This window comes from Cupressus sempervirens, chromosome 6 (genome assembly GCF_028749045.1).
Source record: "Cupressus sempervirens isolate cs-2001-9-10 chromosome 6, ASM2874904v1, whole genome shotgun sequence".
In the NCBI taxonomy this organism is placed as follows: domain Eukaryota; kingdom Viridiplantae; phylum Streptophyta; class Pinopsida; order Cupressales; family Cupressaceae; genus Cupressus; species Cupressus sempervirens.
The window spans coordinates 82,103,599-82,128,467 of NC_143123.1; the positions used below are offsets into that span (position 1 = coordinate 82,103,599).

The 24,869-nt window shown below is 36.2% G+C and overlaps 1 protein-coding gene across 1 annotated transcript in view; it reads left to right on the plus strand.

Moving 5' to 3' along the window:
* Positions 1–486: 486 nt before the first annotated feature.
* Positions 487–24,869, plus strand: part of LOC149551264 (uncharacterized) — a 52,182-nt gene continuing 27,799 nt past the window's right edge. The window contains exons 1-4 of the mRNA XM_089786824.1: positions 487–680; positions 765–864; positions 12,610–12,698; positions 12,922–13,019. Coding sequence (XP_089642950.1) covers positions 855–864; positions 12,610–12,698; positions 12,922–13,019 — 197 coding nt within the window. The 5' untranslated portion in view covers positions 487–680; positions 765–854. The remainder of the gene's footprint in view (positions 681–764; positions 865–12,609; positions 12,699–12,921; positions 13,020–24,869) is intronic.

A 24,869-nucleotide genomic window follows, 5' to 3' on the forward strand; every position in this document is an offset into this window, starting at 1 on the left:
TGATGTTGATTATCCCAAACCAACAACAAGCTAAAACGAAAAAATGTTCAGAAAATCTTAAACTCGCATGTTAGCACACCTGTAAAATAGAATTCTATGCCTGTATATATTTGTTTTTGTCAACCGAATGCAACATATTTAAGATGAGATAGCAAAATTTGTGGAAACACAATGCAACCGATAAGTAACTCATTTATTTTCCCTCCATTTAAGACATTTGACATTCATAAAAAAACATATGTAGCAGAAATGTAAACTACTTATTATCAATGAATCTAGCTATTTTTTCTTATATAAATATTAAAACCATTAGCAAAAACTATGATAGCCAATGAAATAATAGTATTACAATAAATAAAAAAATCTATTTTAATAATAATATTGAGAAACATATAAAGTTAATCAATGTTTTCAAAACTTTCGAAAAAAAAAAAAAAGCACAAGCTGAATGAAAACTATAGTCTGGACTAATAAACTATAGGTGTTATAGTCCCCATTCTCAACAAGAAGTCAAGCGCTATGATTTGTTTTTATCTGACTCTATATGCCACCGTTGAACTTCAACGTTATTATAATACATTAGATTCTGGCTTTGAATTTTTGGTCGAATCTGATCCTGTTACATTTATAGAGGTGTATTTCAGTCAGGTGTAAGCTGAAGCAAGTCGAGGTCGTATAAGGTATTTATAATGTCGTAAAGACCATGTTTTTATTTATAAAACTTCAAGGCATTTATTGATCAATTCAAGGACGGATTTTTTTAGGGTTATGTTTTGTGGAAATCTAGTTTTAATTGTGAAAGGCAGTTATGACATCGGAGCTTTGCCGTTCTCAATGTTGAAAACCAAGCTACAATGAATGCAGGTGCATATCTCTTACAAATCTTAAAACTGTTTCCATGAATGCCATAAACCACTTTACTCTGTTTCATAGTAATGTCATAAACATTAGAAGACTGGAAGGTTGATGCATGGCTTCTAGCACCTGGAGATATAGGGTTTTACCGAATTTTCTTTTAATCAAGTGATTAAAATATCATGAAATCAGGAAACCATTTAATTTGAACTAAAGCATTTTTATTGTGTCGTAACTATCGAGGTCAGACCCGGTGTTTCGTGCTTTTTCCATAGAGTTCAAATTGTTTTCATTAGAAACAAAAAATAGATATCAATAATCTCTACAGGGGACTCTAAATATTTTTGATTTTCTATTTTCAAGAACTTGTGAGGAGAAACCATAGTTAATAACTAATATTGCGAAGAAGTATATGGTATTCCATAGTTATCGTTTCCTTAATTGTCTGACTTACCAGAGATGAGCTCAATGGGATTTTTTCTTTCACCATCCAAGGTGTTAATTATTAACCCGTTTCATGCAGCGCCTTTCACTTTTCCTTGATAGTCTCTTGAAGTGGCTTGGATTCAAACTGTTAGCCATCCTGAATTTCCGCTCTGCAAATAAATACTTTGAGTTGAATCTTTTATAGAAATTTGCAACCTTGCTTGTTAATGTTTGGTAGCTTCAGTTGGATAAACTAGACTAAACCGAAGATATATATATATATATATATATATATATATATTTGTGCGTGTTTAGTTAAATAATAAACTATTATATTGATAAAAAATTAATGAATCGGCATGTTCCATGAAGGGACATGTCTATCCATATCTTTTCCACAATATAAGAGAGAGATTACCAGTCTTGGAAAACATATACCGAAGAGGCAATGTTAATACATTTGCAGCGATCCTGATATAACAACATGGTATCAGAGCAGGGCTACAAATGTAAGAGAACAATTACCAGACAAATATCTTAATGAACTTGTGTCAAGAAAATGGTTCAGCATAGATACAACCAAACTCTTAAACCATTGGCAGCGTCAGATATGTCTGGACTATGCAGCATTAGACAATTCAACAATGGTAAAGGAATTGTGAATGAAAGAATGCAACAAAATAGTCTGTCAAGGAACACAAAATGCGCTGGCCTAGTCAAGGAATTTTGAGGAAGGGAATTTCCATGAAGACCCCCAAAACATGCTCAAGCACACATTCTGCCAAGTCAGGGAATTTTAAAAGGAAATTCAACTTTCCATCCATCGATTGAAGAAACAAATAGGAACACATTATGAGTTACATATGATCCAGTATAAAGGAATGAGATGGGAGGCCAAAGTCAAAGGAACAGAAAAGACATATACAGATTTATACGGAAGCATTAGTAATTGGATGATTCATATACAATTTTTTTAGCAGGCTTCCTTTCTCTGCCATAGCTAGGCTTAGAGAATGGGCATTCATCACATAGGAATTTGGGAGATTAAGATGATTAGCCAAAACGATTATATCAATAGAAGTGCACTATGGTCCTGGAATCAATCTTTTGCGGTAGATGATAATGAGATGGAATATCCCTACATATTTACTTTATTTTCTATCATATCTACGATGGTATCAATGACAAATGATGGAATCATTTTTTGTTTGGTCTCAACAAGTTGGGAGCTGTAAATACCAATTCTATCGCATTTTTGAGCTAGTGATGTTCATTCAAGACATTCAAGGATGGCTACACTTCCATTTCAGTATAGAAGAAATCATGAAAGATACGATGGATAGATCAGACAACCTATTACCAAACTCTAGTAATGTCTTGGGAAAATTATGCGAACAACGCTTTTGAAAATGTCGGTTGTTGTATTCATCTAGTGTCTATTGCAGAGGTATTAAAGACACAGAAGGATTTAGAAACAACACTGAATTACTTCAAATGGGGTTTTATATCTGCAACCTTTGGTTTTATCTTCAATTTGTTTGGACAAGCTACGAATACAAATAAGCGTTTTGTTCTTGGATCGAGCTACTTTGATGATCCTAAAATGAGGTATGAGCCTTTAGTATTGTATGGTCTAGTTCAGTGTTAGAGGGATTATCCATCAATGATTGTTGTATATGTCTGTCAGAGAGAAAGAGGAACTTATGAAAGAAAGAGGGTGGCCTTCTCATTGGCTTGACACTTCATAGAAAGCATGACAAAGTGTTAATCCTGATACTTTGCCACCATGGAAATTCTACAGACTATGTGGAGTACGGTCCCACCCACATTAAGATGTAACACCCACGAGCAATACAATTGGGTATTTGTATTCCGTTAACCGATAAATTAAAACAATAAATTTGATGTGGCAATCATAGATTAAAGTAAATTCCATAACTCAAATTTTGATGGCACGTCTATGTGAAAGGGTAAATAGATCCTTGCATCCAAGGAGAAGTAATTACATGTGGGATGGGTAGGGAAGGAATAAGGTACGTGAAGCAAATGCATATAATAGTCAATTATATTTTAGTGCCTAGATCTATTGAAGGTCTATTGGGACCTGTGGTATTGAGACATACTGAAGGACTATTGGGTTTCGACCACTAGTCCCACTAAGGTAAGTATTATGGTATATGATTTAATGTTTCCTCTTCATATTATTATTATAAAATATAATTGAGAATATATGTGGCAATAAATTATATATATGTATAATTGTATTTTAATTATATATCTTTGTTCAAAATGACGTTTAATAATTTGATATAATGATTGTGAGATTTACTATGGGAGTATAAAGGGTAAAAAATATTAAGTATTATGTTCTCTTACTTTTATTATTGAAAATATAAATTAAGTGTTGCACTCATTTATGTTGTTGTTAGTAATAGGCATGAGTTATTTTACTTACATCATAACTAATGTCAGTATTCTTATTTATATTATAAGAATTATTTCCCTTGATCTTTTCCTCCGAGAATGTTCTTGCAGGAAAAAAGAGGGAATCTGACACTTCATTAGAGGCAACATTGGGTGAGGAGCTCAGAGAATTGATGTTCAAAGGGAGTTTGACACATTCATTTGAAGGAGTGGATAGAGGATATGATTTAACTGATCTTTGAAGATCTTGATCATATCAAAATCAAAGGGAGTTTTGACTTCATGTGAACTTTTGCTATCATGTTTGTGACTGCATGATTTAATGGGCCTACCCCTTGTGCACATAAGAGGAAGTGACGACTTCCAAATGATGTCACTTGTATTTGCAAAAGTTATTGAAAAGGTAACGATCTTACAATAACTTAATTTTCTATTATGATGGATATCTTACGATGTCTATGTAGATCATGATAGATTATGCTTCGTATCGTGGATGTTTATATGGTAAGCATAATGAGAATGTGTGTGCACATACCTTATAAATATTTTTTGAGTACATGGTGAATGTTATGCAAATTGATTTTTTGGAGGCCATTGCACAGAGTACTTAAATAGTATCATGTGGCTTGATGTTCAGGAGGCCATTACTCACAGTACTTGGTGAATATATTATATCTTGACATTTCAGAGGCCATTATTCAAAGAGTATTTGGTGAATATCATATGTTGTTATTCTGGAGATCAATACTCATGATATCATATGAGATATCAAACCTTATTGAGTACATGGTGAATATCATGCGTTGATATTCTATAGGCCATTACTCAGAGTATTTGGTGAATATTATGTGTTAATATTCTAGAGGCCAATACTCATGATATCAAATGTGATATCAAAATGGTGGATATCTTCTGATCAAAGATATCCTTAAAATTTGTCATTCTTAATATTACTAATTGTGTAATATCTGTCTTATGTTTATCCTCCCTAGCTAAGAGGGAGTGTTAATGTTTGGTAGTTTCGATTGGATAAACTCACGAGACTAAATTGACGTTATATATATGTGATAAATCTATGTGATATATATATTTGTGTGTGTTCAGTTAAATAATAAACTATTGTAATAATTAAATATTAATGAATATCCATATCTTTTCCACAATATAAGAAAGAGATCGCTACTCTTGGAAAACATAAACCGAAGACGCAATGTGAATACATTTGCAGCGATCTTGATAAAACAACATTGCTGTGATCATTTTGAGATGGTTGACTTTACTCCTAGTGCTTGTATATCATCCAACTTTTCATGAATTTTTGTGGATTCAAATTTTAGCATAGTGATATGGAGACAAGTCCACCACCTTTTTGCCCCACGTCTCGGAGGTGGGGACGCACTGGGGACCTAAGAATTTCGTCCCCTCATCCCCAGTGGCACCACTAGATTTTGCCACCTTTGCCGAGGATGGGGACAACGTCCCAATGTTGACTATTTGCCGATTCGACTATTTATGTTCAATGTTAGATCTTCCAATTCAATGCAATGTTCAAGTATTTACTCTTTTATATCTTTATATCTTATATTGCTGTACATCTTTTTATAACTAGCATTTTAAGTACCATATGTATAATATATACAACCCCCTATCCCCCCACCATCTCCAAATTAAGGGTCCTCTGTTCCCCTATCCTAGAAACTTGTCCCCCCGTCCCGCCATCCCCCCGTCCCTCAGGGTGGGTGTAACAATGGTCATTTTAGTTAAACTACTACTTGTGCTTGAACTTCTCTTTGGCCAAGCTACCAAGGGGTCTCCTTACTGCCAAACTGCCTATAATATGCAGTCCATTTCATCCTTCTTTAATCTCAAGGCCTTGAGCTATTAAAATCAAACTCTATTGGGCTGATTGAAATGCCCCAATCCTTCCCAATATCCAACATTTCTTCTGGCATGGATCTAAGTGAAGGTAATTTTTTTGTTTCTTCACTTTGTTTTACTATCTGTTGGTTAACAGATTTGTCTTTTGAGGATTACAAACAATGACTCTCTTTGCTTAGACACGAAATCAAATTGCTTTCAAGTAGTCAGAGAGATCACCATGACTTGGATGATCTTTCTCTGAATTTTAGAGTTTCAGCTCCCTGTAGCATGTAATTTGGTTTTTTCAGGGTGTCCTTTTAAGTTTTAAACGAGAAGGCAGAAAATATTAACTAACATCTGCACAATAGCTATGACACAAATGCATATGAATTAGATTAAAGAAAAATAGAGATGAAAGCCACAAAGTTCACCCCCTCAACAACCATAATTAGAGGGTTACGAAAATAACAACAATTACCTTTAAATTGTGAGAATACTCAAGATTCAAAGTTTATAAAATAAAAATGTCCATGATCTGATGTAATGGACAATATCTTTTAAGAATGATTGCAATTGACATAGGAAAAATAAAGAACATAGGAAAAATCAAAATAACAATAAAAATGAAAAACAAGAGAACACAAAGCTTTAGAAAGTCTCTTTTATTTCTTGGATAAAATTAGAGAGTTCAAAGACCCTTCATCTATGTCGAAAAGATCATGTTTTCTCTCAAGAACTACAATAATATCTTCCCTTTAACAATGCCAAAATCAAAATACATCTTTCGGAGCATTGTCTTTCAAATTTGGATCCTCTTGTGATTAATCTCATTACATATTTAAAGAGTTTCTCCCAAAACCGTTTCACTTAATATTTCTTGCTTTCTATCATTCATATTCCTAGCCATCCCCCCTTCCACCTCAACCGCCCACCTTGTTGCCATCTCTTTGTGTTCTCCAACATTAGTGAGGCCATTAGATGCACAAATAGTAGCAGGACAAGAAATGAGGAAGGGTTCCAAGGGGAGCTCTTCAAGCTTGCTTTTACAGTTTTGGGCTCCTTCCTCACAGTGCTTTTTAATAGGGTGGTTTGTACTAGTTTTCGAAACTCTTGGTCGTGGCATATCCATAAGACCAAGCTGATCTCAAACCTTTGCAACTACTGGACCATCATGGTTGGGCATATGTTTTCCAAACTCTACGCCACCATGCTGAACAACTATTCTATCTAAGGAGCTTGGTCGAAGACATTGTTGAGCTATGGGGAATGCCAATTTTTGTACAAATTTCTAGACCATGGACCATATTATGACTTTGTGGACTATCATTGAGGCGGTTCAACACAACTCGACTCTAGTCTAATGTTGTTTTGTAGACATTCGCAAGGCTTTTGACTCTATTCCTCGGGCGACTCTCTTCTAGAGACTTAGAGACATTGGTATTTCAGAGGCTCTCCTGAGAACTATTATGAGATTATATGAGAGTGTTGTTGGCTATTTCAAGACACCACAGGGTGTTTTAGACTTTATTCAAAGCACCATCAAGGTGAAGTTGGGCTTCCCTCTTTTCCCCAGTCTTTTTGGTATCTACATCGACGAGCTTGAGGCTTTCTTCTAGGACTTCACACTTCCTAGGGACGGTTGCTAACTACACCAGGTTTTGATATCTATCCTATTGTTTGTCGATGATGTGTTTCTTTTGGCTTCCTCCCTAGAGGGGCTTCAACAACTTCTTGATGGGTTGGCCTCCTTTTATGACTCGTGACAATTAGTTGTGAACCTGGGCAAGACCCGAGTGATGGTCTTCAAGTTCTTGAAGACCTTACATCTCCATTTCTACTTTTAGAGACTTGAGGTTGAGATCACATCTTCCTATACTTACCTGGGGTCAAGTTCTTTGGGTCCATTTCAGTACGAGACTGACCATGCAACCTCGGGCTAGTAAAGGGCTTGGTTCCTTGACTATGCTCGAGAGATAGTGCTTTAGACATCATTTTTAGAATACCACGACCAAGATGTCCCTCCTGGACTCTTTGGTTAGGCCGACTGTTCTTTACGATTCCATTGTAGGGTGGCACTCTCTCCTGGATTTTGATTGGGCTTCGATCAAGAGAGTTCAAACCCTCCTTTGATGCATTATTAGATGTCATCAGTCCACCCCCCACAATATCATTTTGGCTGAGTTTTGGGCTCATCCTTGCAGGCTTGGGACCATCTTTGACTTGGTTTGGTTTGTCCATTGGTTATGGAGCTCTTTGCAGGTTCTACAAAGAGGTGCCACAAATATTCTTACCTTTCTTATCGCTCCTTTGAGGTGGTGGTGTGTTCCTATCCCACTGGCAAAGCTTGTTGCCAGTTTACTCAGGGATTTTCTTTTCTTTGTTCAATTGAGATTGTGATGGATGACCTCCCTCTGTTTCAATTCTCTTTGGATGCCCCCACTCATCTCCTTCCTTCTCAGCAAGAGCTGAACAAGCACATCAAGCTCAACATCTACAAACAATATATTATTACGAGGCGGAGTAAACCTTTCTGGGGGCTCTGCCCGAGGATGGGTTTCTACGTCAAGTACTTCATTGATGTCCGGGACGAGGTCATTGTCTGCCCTTGGTACCTCACTCACCGCTGGACTCATGCCCTCCACATCTCTTTGGGGTCTTTTAGAGTGGGCTTCCATTGGTTACACATATAGATGGATCACTAGATTGACAAAGAGGAGAAGGTTTGCTGTGTCTGCTCCCTTGGGGAATGGAATTTGAGACCCATTTTGTTTTCTATTGCCCCATATACTATGAGATCAAGGGGAGGTTTTATTGCTTGTTCAAAGATTGTGGATCCCTTTCTTCATTTTTTAGATACACCGATCAGTGGTGTCTTTCTCTATATCTCCAGGAAGCCATGCAACTTTGGGATCACATTCTGCTGCTTCAGTCTCCATCGAGACAGATTTCTGACCAGTTCATCACCTCCTTCACTCCAACGTCTCCTGACTGGGGGGCAAAGTGGTTTCTTTTCCTTCCCTCGAGGCACACCAGATGTGTGAGACCTTGTAGAGGGCATGCTCAACAGTCTCACTCTACTTCAAGCAGCTTCATGAGGTGGCCCCAAAATACACCCTTGCCCCAGACTGTATCCTTGCTTCTGGACTACTTCTCATTTGTGAGGAGTATTTAGCTTTATTTTCGTTGTTCTTTTTCTTTCTTGTTTGTTCTTTCAGCGGACATCATTTTGGTGCTCCCGCTGCTTGCTGTTGCCTTGTACTCTTTTCAGTCCCTAAGACCTCCATGATCTCTTGTTGGACAGTAATAAATCAATCTTATCTCCTCTTCCCATTGAACTCAATGCTTTAATGAATTAAATTATTATGGGTAAAATCCCTAACTAATTCTGTTCCTTATATATTGCCCTCGCAACGAAAATAATCCAATTGAAACCCCCTTGTGAACTTGGTTTATTTGGATTATACAAGTGAACATGCAATATGAACAAATAAAACTGTGTCTTCCTATCTTTGGCAGCAAATAACTCACAAACCAATTGTCCATCAATATTTTTGATGTATACATTAGCATTTTCATCCCTTATGAGAACTAAAACTCCCTTTACCTAATTGAATTACTGTAACAATTATGGAAACCGCATCATACCAAGGTCAGGTCACAGGTCTTCTTATGATTATGCATGGATCTCAATGCTTATTAGAGTTAACTGTTGGACTGCACCAACACTTGCAGGATCATGAAAAGTAGTTTGACTAATAGGAGTCTGCTTGGCTCCTGCTGGAGAAGGAGCTGAAATCTGAGAAATGTTTCTCCAATTTTTGGGACTCTTTTCATGAATTGTTTCCTTTTGTGATTTTTTACCTGTCCACCTTTCACTTGGACTGCTGGCATGAATGTTTCTAGCTTCAAATTGGAGCTTCTATGAAATATGATTAGCTTCAAGTGACTCAGCAGATTAAGATATCCTATCTGCACACTGCAAATGATTTAGCAAACCTTGTGATGCTCTCTTGATCTAATGAATTAATATTTCCAATTTGATTTAGTTTTGCAGAAAAAGGTTCATGTATTTGAAAATATGTTTCTGCACATTGGGAGGAATTATCCGATCCACTTATAGATACACCAGTCTCATCAAGCTTTGGAGAAGCAAGCTTAAAGCTATCATAGCAACATGGGACTCCAACACTACGTTTTCCATTTGTTTCCATTTTAGTCACTTTGGCATTTTGCAAAGAATGGGCATTCTTATCATCTACTTTGAAAGGTTACCCACACTATCACCTAGTTTTTCAGATGTCTCTTTCAAGGTTTTACTTTTTGAATGCAACAACCACTTTACCACAACACATCTGAATAGTGGTGGATGTGGGGGTGCTAGGAGATATATCACAGAGCCATTATTTTCATAGTGCATTGGGATACCTATTATAGTATTGGAAATAATGGAAATACCCTCAGTATTTCTGTCCATACCCTTCCTCTCATTCAGGCTCCTCCCTCGGCCTGTTTCCACAAAAAATGGATGAAGATATTCGACTTCTCTAGATTTCACAAATGTTCAAGACATGATAATCATCATAGTTTCAGTGAAACTATTCTGGATTCTGGAGTCCATGAATATATTAATTGTTGAAGGTATTCTGTAACAACCACCTCAGTTGCTACTATTTTTTTCTTAATCATCAACTGATCGAACCAATTATTTTCCTTTTAATTTATAAGTGGTGAATTTTAATATCCTTTGTTCACTATGGTGGGCAACAACCCAATTTCACATTTTATGCCTTCTCTTGATGACATTTAACTTCCATATCTAGAGTCATCCTAGATCCAGACCTAGGCCTTGAGGGATCACTCTAGATGACCCTGCCTATGTATCCTCTGGAAATAAATCAGAGGCTTCGTAGTTCACAATTAGGGTAAGTTTACTCTCTCCTATTGATGAGATCTCTAATCTTTTGTTCTTAACTATTAATTAAGGGTACCATGAGCTTGATCCTATCCAATTAAAGATACTGATTACCATCAGGTGATAGTTCCATACCCATCATTATCAATATATAGTTTACCAACTCAATACATACCCATGAGGGTCATATCGAAAATTACACGCAGTGATTATCTTGAGTATACATCTCATTTACAATGGACTAGCACATTCACATCATAAGTACACAAAAGACTAGCTGGCCATATATCACATACATAGAAAGTAGCTATGACGTGCACCACAATAACAATAGTGACTGATTCATAGATGTATCACAAAACAATAGTTATGGGTTCATATAAGCTTCATGAATAGCATAGTGACTGGCTCTTGTAGGTATCACAAAGAATATGATAACTAGCTCATAATCGTTGGCTAACCATCCCTTGTCCCTAGTGCATCCTAGAGAAAAGATATATTAGTGTATTGCACACAACACCATGTGTCCCATTCCTTTCCTTTGTCTTTTGCACTATCAGATACTTGGAAAGAGGATTTGGTGCATCCCATGCTACACCGAGGGTCTGGCCTTGACCTAACATGTTGAATTGTACCATTTCACATCAACTAAGCCCAAAGTCATACCATGAGGTCGGTCCAATTATCACCTATGTATTCCTCATTAGAATTCTCTCTTCCCTACAATGCATTCGACAACTAAGCAATGAGGACATCCATCGCTGACATGAAATCGACCCTCAGACTGACATGCTCCTGGCATTATCAATCAAATTCCCTATGCAAGTATCCCACTCCTGCATGCAATTAACGATAATTAATTGGTAGCTAGGGGATACGGTTGACGGTCTACTGACATAGTACACTCCTTGACTACTATCAATCTCAAGCGGATAAGCTTATCTTATGCAGGTCATAGGATTTACACTTGGCGATCACCTCGAATAGAGTGGACCCTATGTATTAGAGGAATACCAACCTCTACCTATGCCCTTGTAGGGTCCTAACTCCATTGGTAGCCGTAAAAGTCAGCGCCTGTAGTTGGCTTAGTATTATAACTGGAAGAGAGGAAACCTAATTCAGAACAAGTAGATCACAACTGAATGAGCTATAAGGTCATATACAAACTTTTATAAGTCTAGGCTTAAATATCTCAAACGCATAATAATTTTATAGAACCAATGCATTATGGCCTGGACTTGACACATATCATTAAGTAGATATTGACTATAAGGAAGTCATCCCAAATTATTTCCTTTATATTTTTATTCAACCACATTATGTATTAAATATTTCTTATTAGTTTTCTGATCGCTTCTGTAGTCATCATTACCCGTTTTGGTCTCAACTAAAGCCTACTAGAGAGAAAAGGTTAATCAAAGAATAACCTCAATCCCTGGAGTTAATAGGCTCCATTTTGTCAGTTATAAAACAGTAGTTCCACACAAGCACATTGAACAGGAAGATTTTGAGCAAGCCTCACTGACATCTTGCTTGAGGCATTTTCTCCAATTCATCTATACACCACACTCCAATTAATATCTCTGTCGATTATTTTTACAATCCTACAAACTGTAACCACATCACCAGGTATCCATATATCTACTGGGTCTTCATGATTTTCAGCCTACAAGAGCTCATGTATTTTGATGGTGAGGTGGAAAGCTTTCTGATAAAGACCAGCACCTCTGCATGTACAGTGATATAGGTTTATAACATGGTAATCGTTTTTTATCAATCTTTAATTGTTAGTATGCTATCTTGAATTTATCTAATTTTAGTTGAATGTTTTGTTATTTATTTTCTTTACTGTAGGGATTGTTTGTTTTACGAGCACAAGTAAATTTTTTAAAGGAAATGGGCCTTTTTCACTGAAAGATTCTTAAAGTGAATGGCCCTTAGATTCCTCGCTTCTAATGTCTGAAAAGCATTAAATCTTTGATCTTTATAAGCAAACATGCAATTGTCATTCTAGTGTTTGAGCATATGGTGTGGCCCCTGATTTCATATCGTTTATTATCTTGAAAACATTGGACTTTTGGATCTGTATACAAACATGTTATCATCATTCATGTATTTGAGCTTTGTGATAGGGGGTGCTTTTGGTGGGAATAGGGGTTTGAAACCTGTACCACCAGAAAAAGGTGTTTTTCCTTTGGACCATCTTCATGAGTGTGACTTAGTAAGTCCTTTGTGTAAGCAAACTTCCCTTTCATCTTATATTTTGTTTACTTTTTTAGATTTATCATTTAAGCAATTTTTTTTTTTGGTGATAATATGTGATTTCCTTGAGGCAATCTTGCATGTTAACTACTTATCTCTCTATTTTGAAAGAAGCCAACCCGAGACTTGCACCAAGTATTTGTAGCTGACCACTGTGTGGCATTTCTTTCCTTTATCACCAGGAGAAGAAGACTTACATGCTATGCTTAAAATCTAATAGCTATAAATCTGAGAAATGTCGAGACTTTTCAAAGAAGTACTTGGAATGCCGAATGGAAAGGTATGCAACTGATTTTTCTATATGCAAGCATATAAGCTTTGGTACAAAAATAGTGACTTGTTGGTTAGAAATGCATTTGGTGTTCTCCCAGAGAGAAATTGAATAGGTGAAGTATATTTTATATTTGTAAATGCTGTAGCCATTTATTTAGGATTTGTGGCAAAAATAGATGTTTGATGCATGTATGTGCAACTTTTGAACTTCATCATGTGCAAATATGTACAACAAAGCATATAGGTCCCCACTCTAGCACTTTTTAAATATTTTTCTTAAATTTGACTTGATGTAAAAGACCGAGTTAATTGGATACAAGTTACAACTGAGAAAAAAATACTGATACAATTGTTATAGCTGAAAAGACCTAAACAAGCTTAGATGAACCCTATATAAAGGTAACGTGCTTTCAAAGAGACTTCGAACAAAATATAGTAATCATATATATAAAATGAATTAGTCTATGGACGTCACAAAGCAACTGATAAAACCAGAACATGACGAGAAATAGGAAAATTTGAGATTTGAGATTTTATATACCTCTAACTTTCTTATATGAATGGAATTTGTGATTTTTGGGCAAGATTTAGGGCAATTTCCAAAAGGACACATTACAATATATATAAAAAATTTAATATGGTTGTAGGACTTCATCAGGGTTTATCTTGTTAAGAGGCATTTTAAATACTAAAGTTATACCTCTAACTTTCTTAGATGAATGGAATTTGTGATGTTTGGGCAAGATTTAGGGCAATTCCCAAAAGGACGCATTACAATATTATCATGGTTTTGTAATGCGTCCTTTTGGGAATTGCCCTAAGTCTTGCCCAAAAATCACAAATTCCATTCATATAAGAAAGTTAGAGGTATAACTTAAGTATTTAAAATGCCTCTTAACAAGATAAACCCTGATGAAGTCCTACAACCATATTAAATTTTATATATATATATATATATATATAGTAATCACACATATAAATACAAACACATATAATTATCATTCTTCATTAGACAGTTCATATCACATCTGTATACACAATACAGTTTGAATGAAGGAAAATGATAAGATTAGCCCGAAGCAATCTTCACGCTAAGCCCAAGAGTGTACACTCACTCTCTTGGCCCCAAGTTGTAGCACATTGGACATCTAGCAAGGGGCGGTCTACCTAGTGGGATACTCATATCTGCACTCCCTATCCGTGTTTCTTTATTCGTTCTCTCATGACTGAGAGCATGATAGGTTTGTCCAAAGCGATCCTTACACTAAGCCCAAGAGTGGATACACACCCACTTGGACCAAGTGAAAAACACATTGGTCCTTCAGCATGGGGTGGTCTACTTAGTGGAGTGCTTGTAGATACACTCCTTATTCAGGTGTCCTTTGTCATCTTCCAATAATCAACCACATATAGGTTGGAAAGGAAAACACAATAGGGCACCCAAAGACCCTCCTATCTAAGCCCAAGAGTGGTCACTCACCTTCTTGGCCCCAAGTGGCAGACACATTGGACATCCATCATGGGATGGTCTACCTTGTTGATCTTGTATCTGCTCCCCTTCTTGCATTTCTTTCTCCTCTAAATGATTACCGGCTGGGTTAATTTTCTAGAATATGCATTTTTACGTTATCTTTAGCCATGTTAAACACATAAGGCATTACATGATAGATAATATCTTTATAATGCATACACTAAGTATATATCTCATGGAATGAACCTTATTGATTTCTGTCAGAAATTTTTAAATTTTCTCAATAATTCCCACAACAGTTAACAAAAAATGAATAGTGGAGTTTCAATTTTTCTTGCAGACAGGAATGAATAAGTATTTTAATAGCATTGCGATTAAAAACAAGATTTGTTTATAGCAGAATTAGTTTCAATTGACCAGAGCAATGTTCAGACAGTGAAGAAATTAAGACTCCAGATTTTGTAATGTCCTTTGCCAGGACATTAAATAATTTATTATATATTTTTCCATTTAGGCTTTTACATACCAAAAATTTATATATCTCCCTTTTCTTTCCTTATTTCTCCATATCTTCCGATGACCATGTCTCAATGTTAATAATCTATATATAAAGTTTTTTATTCTTAGAGTCATTTTCTTTCATAAATCATAATTATATTATATAGATTATATCAATTATATTTCTTATTATTAATATTAATAATATTATTGCATAATATATTTACTTTATATATTATTAATCTAAATATTATATTTATCGTTTAATATAGTAATATTTAATTCTCATATTTTAACAGTAATTTTTTATGCAATATTATGATATGATAATAATAAAGCATATCATTATTATTAATATTATTTTCTATTATTTTATTGATTTATTATTATCCATATTTTAATTATATGATTCTTATTTTGACAGGGATATCACAGTCCTACCCTCTTAGATTTTGCTTGTCCTCTAGCAAAAAATCATTTATACATAACCTTTCTTGTAGAATCATCATACAAAGTATATAATTGGATGCAAGAGGATTTTAGTACCATATGTAATGTCCCCGATTTAGCAGGTTTCTAAAGTATGGTTTTGTCATTTCATCATCACGACCCTCGTGAGCTAACGTTTCAACTTGGGGGTCTTTGTCGGGATATTGCTATTTTTGGACTTACTAATTTTAGTAAGTCACTCTTGGTCAGTTACTATTTTGGGTGAGCAGTTCAGGCGGGGTGATCGTTTGGCTTCGATATTTGGTCTCTTAATGAAGTATTATTGAAGTCATATTTATTTGGAGGAATGCTGGTTTTAATGATTATTTATTACACACTTAATTATCATTGTGTTTTATAATATAAAGTGTTATGACTTTATATTATAAAAGTTGCTTTTAAGTGAAAGGTGTGTGCGTGAAGCTAAATGGCTCAAATTTGTATTATAAATATGGCTTTTTGGAGAATGGGAGATCATCTTAAATATTAAATTTTCTCAACTTATTATGTGGTTGAGGGTTTGTGAAGTTTTTCTAAAGATTGTTCGAATTTGGTGGTGGAAGCAATTTGTTGCTGAGTTATAACAAATTGTGATCGTCTCCTACTGTGTCTACTGTGGCTTGGAGATTTTGATAGTGTTTATTCTCTAAATTGCGGAGGTTTGCTATTTTCTTTGCTGAGGATCTAGATTGATTTTTGGGTGGACGAATTGTACTTGGAGGTCTACAAACTTCTGAATATTGGTAGCCTTGGTTGAAACGTAGGCAGACTACATGATGGTAGTGGATGACAATATATTATGAGTCCTAGCCTTGTGTTAGGAGTGGGACGGCTGTGGTGAAGCTAGTGTTAGCAATTGCTGGGCCTGCGATCCAACATATCAGCTGTGCGGTGGTAATTGGGAGGCACACTTTAGCACCAACCCTCACACGTCATTCTTCCAGCATTCTGCATTTTTAGTGAATAGCTAAAAGACAACCATTTTCTACGGTTGGGTGTTGATATTGGGAAGTCAACGTGAACATAAGAGAGTAATTTGGTGGCACAACTGTCAAATATATTTGCAATCCATTGCCATTTTATAATAAATACTTTTGACTTATGATTGTTCAAATTAAGTGCAAAGTATTTCTATTTAGTTATAGCCTGATTTTTATATTCTCATTTAAAACATTTGGAGTTGTTGATTCAAAAAATACCAAAAAATTATAAAAAAACTTTAAAAATTGCAAAAACAATTGTTTGTGCATCAATATTCAAATTGGAAGTTAGTTTGGTTCTTTACAATGGTATCAAAGCGGTTTCTCGCCAGCCTGCAAGAATAGGGCTCAGTTTAATTTAGAAGTAGATTTTGTTCATTTCGCATCTTGAGACATGGATGGCAATCGAAGATTTGTGTCAAGCATGCATTATACCCGACGGGAACATAATTTGCCTCCCAGGAGAGTCAGAGATTCAGTTTGGTTCGGTGGGTAGTTCGGGTGGTTTTGGTGGCATTGGACTACGGGCCACAAATGCTGAGGTTGATAGAGGTGCCCTGCAGGCATTTAGGAATATCGTAGTTGGGCGATAGTAGATGACGGGTGTTCTACAATAGTTAGCTTTGCCTCTGACACTCAGCAACAGTTAGCTTTGCCTTGATACTGGGGTAGAGAGGGAGCTCGAGATATTTTAGTTGGTTCCCATAGGTCATGTGTGGATGCGGGGCCTAGGGCCGATGGCAAGCACAAGATCGAGGATCATGTCAGGATGGATGATAGGGTGGATATGATTGGTTATATTAGTGCTCAGGATAGGCCACAGAGACCCACTTTCTTGAGACCAGAGTTAGATGCAGTTAGCACCACTTTCGATGCCGCTCCTTTTGTTGATGATGTTCTCACTCATTTTCATGAGTGGGATGCTCTTCCTCAGGCATTGAAGGATAATTTGAGTTTTGATAGATATCTAACCTAGAAATGTGAGCATTCTAGGGGTAGGCCTGCTACTGACAGACAACGGCCTAGGTACACCAAGCTTTAGTAGGTGGTTGGTAAGATGACACTAGCTCATTTTGATGGGAGCGGTAGAGTGATTGCTAGAGCTTGGGTCCACAAGCTTGACACCTACCTCGCTTTGCGTCCTATGACTGAGGACACCGTCAAATTTGCCATCTTACATCTCGACGGAGTTGCGCACGATGGGTGGTACCATGGTTTAGTATCTCCTCATCACGATCAGATCATATTATATCAGGGGTTTGTTGACAAGTTGATAGAGAGTTTTGACAAGGAGGACCCCGAGGTTTATTTTAGGGAGTTGGCTCAGTTGTGACAGATGGCTGGTTCAGAGGCATTTATTAGTGAGTTCTAGAGGTTGTCAGTGATGGTATGTGACATAGCTGAGAGGAGGGTTATGCTTTTCATTGAGGGTCTTGCTGAGCTACTCAGAGGTTGGGTTAAGTCATTAGACCCCCCCTTACTGCAGGAAGCTATGAAGAAGGCCCGTAACTTAGAGGCTTCTACACCTAGAGGCAAGTTTGCCTCGAAGCCTGCTACGTCTTCCTATGATAGGACAACTCTTCGGAGAGAGGAGAAACTTGTGGGTAAGCGCCCTGTTGCAACTCCTTTGGATCGAGAGACGATTAATGATTTGAGGAGAAGGAAGTTGTGTTTCTATTGCAGGGGTCTGTATGATATTGACCATGATTGTCCTATGAAGCCTAAGGGCAAAAATAGGATGATGGAGTGGTTTAATGATGATGATGACAGTGCTGATTTTCAGGAGCAGTCTGGGAGTTATGATCAAGATCATTATAGGATTGATGATGTTGAGGATGAGGTAGATGACTCCAACCTCAAGGTAGCTTACTTATCCAGCATGGAGGGAGCTTTTAGGATGCGTGGGCTCATAGCTGGACAGAGTATTGCTGTTTTATTTGATACTGGAACTACTCATGATTTTATTGATGCACGTTTGGTTATGATTTCAGAGCTTCCTGTGAGACTTAATACATATGCTTTCACCGCAGATTTTTATGTGGTAGATATGGGGTGAACAGATATAGTTCTTGGTATGGCTTGGTTACACACACTTAAGGATATCTACTTGAGCACAAAGAGGATGGAGATAAGATTCATCAAGGACGGACAACCCCAGGTTCTTAAAGCAATCTGTAATGATGAGCTTAAGCAGATTTCCCTTCGGCGCATGCAACATTTGGTATGTCATGAGGATGTTGTTGATTGGGTAGTGGAGTGCAGGGTTATGCCTTCTCAGAAGAGTGTTGAGGAGACAGATTATCATCCAGATATCCAGCAGTTGAGAGTTAAACACTCTAAAGTGTTTAATGATTTACCCCTTGGTAGGCCTCTGGATCGTGGGATTGAGCATGTCGTAGAGTTGGAGGAGGGCACTGAACCCATTATGATCACACCCTATCGCCATCCGAAAAGTCTCAAAGATGAGATTGAGAAGACCATACAGGAGCTTCTTGACATGGGGCATATTAGGCCAAGTCCGTCCCCATTTGCTTCTTCAGTTGTTCTGGTGAAGAAGGATGGCACCCTTTGGATGTGCATTGATTACCGAATGTTGAATAAGAAGACTATTAAGAACCGGTATCCTATTTTATGGATTGATGAGTTGCATGGGGCAAAGTATTTTTCAAAGATTGACTTGAGGTTCAAATATCATCAAATCCAGGTCAGAGAGCAGGATATAGAGAAGACAGCTTTCATGTGTCACTGTGGGCAGCATTTTGAGTTTTTGGTCATGCCCTTTGGACTTACCAACGCTTCTGCCACTTTTTAGTCTACTATAAACAAGGTGTTCCATAGTCAGCTCCGCAAATTTGTGCTGGTTTTTTTTGACAACATTCTGATTTATAGCAAGACATGGGATGATCATGTTGCTCATTTGGATACAGTTTTGGGTATATTGGATTGGGCTTGTTTGTATGCCAAGGAGTCCAAGTGTGCTCCGGGCATGATGGAGTTACTTTATCTGGGGCATATTATTGGTGCTGATGGAGTTTGCATGGATCCAGATAAGATCCGTGCTATTGTGGAGTGGCCTACACTTGAGACCCTGACACAATTAAGAGGGTTTATTGGTTTTTGTGCCTTTTATGATAGGTTTGTGGCAGGTTTTTCATGACATGCTGGTCCCCTCACAGATTTGACTTGTAAGGTTGCTTTTCAATGGTCGGCCCAGGCACAGGAGTGTTTTGAGAAGTTTAAGATTGATGACTTCATGTCCGGTGTTGACTTTACCGGATTTTTCTAGGCCCTTTGATTTGCACTGTGATGCTTCCGGAGAGAGTATTGGTGCAGTTTTGTCCCGAGATTGTCATTGCATAGATTTTGAGAGCTGGAAATTGCGAGGTCCTGAGAGATCTTTCAGTGTTTATGATAAGGAAATGTTGGCCATCATGCATGCTTTGGCTAAGTTTAGGCAGTATCTAGTGGGCAACAAGTTTTGCATTAAGACTGATCATAATAGCTCGAGACATTTCCTAGGGCATTAAGATTGATCATAATATCACCCATGAAAATGCTGTAATCATTTACTGCTCTTGCATATTCTGTTAGGCTCAGAAACTCATATTCCATTAGGCTCAAAAACATCTCCTGAGCTCTGCTATAAAAACTTCTATAAATGTGCTAAACTTTGTAGAATCCGATAAAGAGAGGTACATATAGTGTTGTTACCCTGTCACATGTTCCAAAACTGATTCATGGAAAAACATGTAACAAATGAATGAAATATTTCCTGCCATTTCCCAACTTGTAACAAAATAACCATTGATGACATCAGCTTGGCAAGAGGAACACTTAAATCTCACCGTTTCTGAATTCCGTGCTTGAAATGAAGCCACTATGATTTTCGAAGGCCCAAATTAGTATCAGAAGTGATAGACTTGAGCAATACTTGCGGCATTGATAATGTATATTTAATTAAGCCCGTGATCTTGAAGAAATTTCAGGCATGACAATTGTAGTTCTTTGGCAATTATTTTCCAGAACTAAAAAAACCGGGTCCCACAACCAACTTACACAAAACTTCTCAAACTTTATTATAATACAAGAGGGTCTAACTTTGTAACTCCCCATATGTTTCACCAATGTTAAGAAAGTTGGTCCACAAACATTGGAGAAATAAATATTGTATTTGCCTGATTAGAATCCTCTTGCTGTGAATAACCCAGCATTATAAATATTTCCTATCAACTTTACGATAATTCACAAATAAGATCGGCCCTCAACAAGATTCATTAATGTTAATGTTAATGCTGGGTTATTCATGCTGGATTTAATGTTAATGTTAATTCATTAATGTTTAGAAATTAGAATTATCACTCACTAATATTCATAGCCTCAGACATTCACAGAAATATAACTTTTAGAATATGCAAATCTTATCTTTAAATAAGAAATAAATGTTAGAATCTTTATTTCCAGACTTAAAACTCACAAATTTGTCTCTGATGGAGACTCAACAAATTTGCACCAATGCAGTCTATCATGAATCAACCCCTTAGGAAGAGCTAGGTTTTTTGTCCAACCCTTCTGTAGAACTCTAAAAGATTTTGGTCTCCAGAAATTATAGAGCATTTGCCAAATCTCAAAAGCATGACGAAAATATACCACTAGAAGTTCCCTTATATAGATCTCTAGTAAGGATCTAGAAGAAAGGTTGACTTGCTGGAGAAATAAATTATCGTAACATTATAATAATATTTAATTACTTTTAGATCATTTAATTAATTAAGACTTTTTAACTTTTTTGACGACTTAATAAAAATCAATGTACTTAATTATCACTTAAAAATGGAGGACATTACATCTTATGCATACAACAAATGGATACTGTTAATGTCTGCTATATATAGAAAATCCCCGCTTGATCTATATCCTTGATTTCAGAGGACTGCTCTATTTCCTTATGTTGCTCACTGTATTGCTTTTCCTTGATGGCTCAATCTATTTGCTGGATACCTTTTTCTCACTTATGGGGCTTAATGTTTCTTTGAATGGATTGCTCGATCTGCTTGATGCCCCATTGTAATCTAAGATCTTCCCTTTTATAACTTAATTTCTCATGGAGAGAGATGTCTCTTGGAAATTACTGCCCTTTGGAAAAGGGATGTGCCTTTCAAAACTTAATAGCTACCATTGTAAGATAATAGGATTGCTGTTTTAGTGCTTAATCATGGATATCATGATTTAAATGTTGTTTCTTTATCATCGCTTCTACAATTAGAATTGCTGTCCTTTAGTTAATTATTGTTCTTGGTTAATTGATGCATGGTTTCTGTCTTGGTCTTATAATCTCTTTGGCATGTTACTGCAAAAAATCCAAAGTCCTAGGAATAAGACAGTTTTCTCATGCATTGATATTTTCCTTAAGGTGCTTTTGTAATGTATTTAGATACCTTATGGTGGGGCATGACAGTCCGCCTTCTTGAGATTGCTTGTCCTTAAGGAATAGTACTTTTATCAAATCTTTTTCAATGTGAGGATCTCTAAAATTACCCTTGAAGATTTGTAATCTTTAGATCCTTTGTTTGCATCATAGTTACAAGACTTGGACTTGCCTGGGACTCAGCAAGCTGGTTTCAGGCTTGGAGTCTAACTCGGCAAATTGAAAAAACTCAAGAAATTCAAATATTTATAAGGATTCAAAACCTTTTTTCTATGTATCATTTAGTCAATTAACGTCAAAAACAATAATTGTGATAAATAGAAGCTACTTTGCACACATGCACAAGTATACATTGATCACATAAGTATTAATGTGAATTTTTGAAAGAAATAAGTTAAACTGAAAGTATAGAAGGTACAGGTTATTTATTATCATCTTGTTGAGTATTGTGTTCATGTTGAAGATTGTTGTTGGTATCTATTATGGTAAAATAATGAATTTGTTATTAAACAAAGAGCATGAATGATCTATATATACAATATACAAGAGAATGTTTCTATAATGAACAAGAGAGGAAATAGAAACATTCTTGTAGAGCGAAAAAGAACGTTTCCATAATGAACAAAAGGAGTTTATGAAAACATTACAAAAAGAGTGACCATTAGAAAAAGATGGAAGAGAGAGTAGATATAAACTATCTAATATCATAATACGCTCCCTTAATGGTCAATCTATCTTAAAGAAAACAAAAATTTGTATGCCCTCAAAAAGCGTAAAACGCAGCCTTGGGTTGATCAAAGAGGTCTGCTGTTCTACAATGTTGGTTTGTGGTAGCATTGATTGTGGTAGGACAAGTCTTGGCACCCAGAACAAGCGCCTCAAGGTGACGGTACTCGAAGATCATCTTCATTCTCTGCTTCCAAGTGTTTTAGTTCTTTCTATTGAAATGCTGACTGTCTTCCGGCATGAGACTGGTGAGAGATGCCATTGCATGCTTTTCAATGAAAAAGTGTGAAAAATATGAGATGGGACAAACTTCAAGGCAGATTGACGAAAGACCCACAAAATTTGAAGAGACCCAGATAAGAGCCGATAAAACCCAAATAGAATATCTTATTAGATTTTGATTCCGTTGGCTAAAAAATTGAGGCATTGAAAATGATGCACCTAGAAAAAGCTAGACTAATCCAGTTAAGATCTACAAAAACCCACCAAGAATATGCAATAATTTTGTTAATCTGACATGAGAATCGAGGGTTTTTAAAAAAGCCTTGGTCGGATTAAAAAACTAGAAAAACTTTGCAAAATTCTTAAGTAGAGGGCGGATTTGAAAAAAAAGCAAATTTTGCACAAATAAAATTGCAAAAGAACGCTGAATCTCTAGTCGGGTTTGGAGGAAAAGAAAGATTCAAATTTTGAACACGCTCGGGCAAATATTTCAATTTTTTTTGAATTAATAATTTCAAAAAAGAAATTAATTTTTTTAAAGAGGCCAAGAACTTGCTCTGATAATAATGAATGTGTTATTAAACAAAGACCATGGATGATCTATATATACAATATACAAGAGAATGTTTCTATAACGAACAAGAGAGAGGAAATAGAAACATTCTTGTAGAGTGAAAAAGAAAGTTTCCATAATGAACAGAAGGAGTTCATCGGAACATTACAAAAAGAGTGACCATTAGAAAAAGACGGAAGAGAGAGTAAATAAAATCTATTTAATATCATAATAGCATCGCCCTTGAAGTGGACTAGGAGGTTTCTCACTTGAAGTGGCCTTTTATTATCAAGTGTTTACATAATTTATCATGCAAGTTATTCATACTGCATCGCTTATTTTTTTGTTCTTAGTGTTAGAGTAATTAAGTACTTTCTTATTAATTAAATCATATTATTTAATTATTAAGTCACTTATTGTCTCTAGTTTACTTCAACTAAACTTTGGGCATATAATAATTGATTCTTTTATTAATTATTAGAATGCAACCTAGGTTACATTCCTGTTAGGGTTTTGATCTCCTTTTATAAGGATTGATCTCTTTGTTATTTATTAATTCACTTTTGATAATAGCAATTTGTCTTTTTGCTCATCAATAATGCCTCATCTGTGGATCTAGGAATTCCAACCTCCATAGCGTTTGCTTCTTTCTGTGACAGGTGTTTGCATGCAGGTGATTCTTGGACACTGTGGGGTTGAGTTTTCATCAACTTCAACATGGTATCAGAGATCCAGATCTTCATGTGCTTATTTTGTTTATGAGAATTTTAGCTTGGCTTTCAAATCTGTGCCTTTTTTTCTTTAGAGGGTTTCAGTTTTCAGAGTTTTTTTTTGTATTGAATCTGGGGGTTCACCTTTTTCCGATGCACTTTGAGCCCAAACGGACCTCACCGTTGAGCTTAGAGTGCCCAAAAACCCCTATTTTCATATAAAATATGTCCAATTTGGACATAGTTGGAATCTGAAGCAAAAAATTATTGCCCCAGCTTGGGCATGTTTCTCGAGGTGGCGATTTGATGATTTTTTGATATGAAAATTAAAGTTTTTTGGCATGAAAATCAAGATTTTTTGGTATGCAAATCATTATTTTTTGGCACAAAAATCAGGATTTTTTAGAACGCAAATCAAACTTTTTGGCACACAAATCGAGGCAGTTTTTACTACAAAACTAGTGCAAGGAGGGTCATGAAAAGCTAGGGCCAAAGGCTCATCCAATTATTCGACTACCTTGCTGAGTAAACATAATGGAAGCAAATGCATTGAGAACAACACCAAGGAGAGAAAAAACAAGAAACATTTATCGATTCATTTCGACATACATGCTCAGCTGTAAGGCCTTCTGGGTTACAACTAGATACAAAATACAACTTCTAGATCTACAATCTTGCTTCAAATTCCCAATCCTAGATACATCTGCTTTGACTCTTAACCAAATGCCTCTACTTATACTTGCCAAAACGGCTTACAGAAGATTCTAGAACATTACATAATAG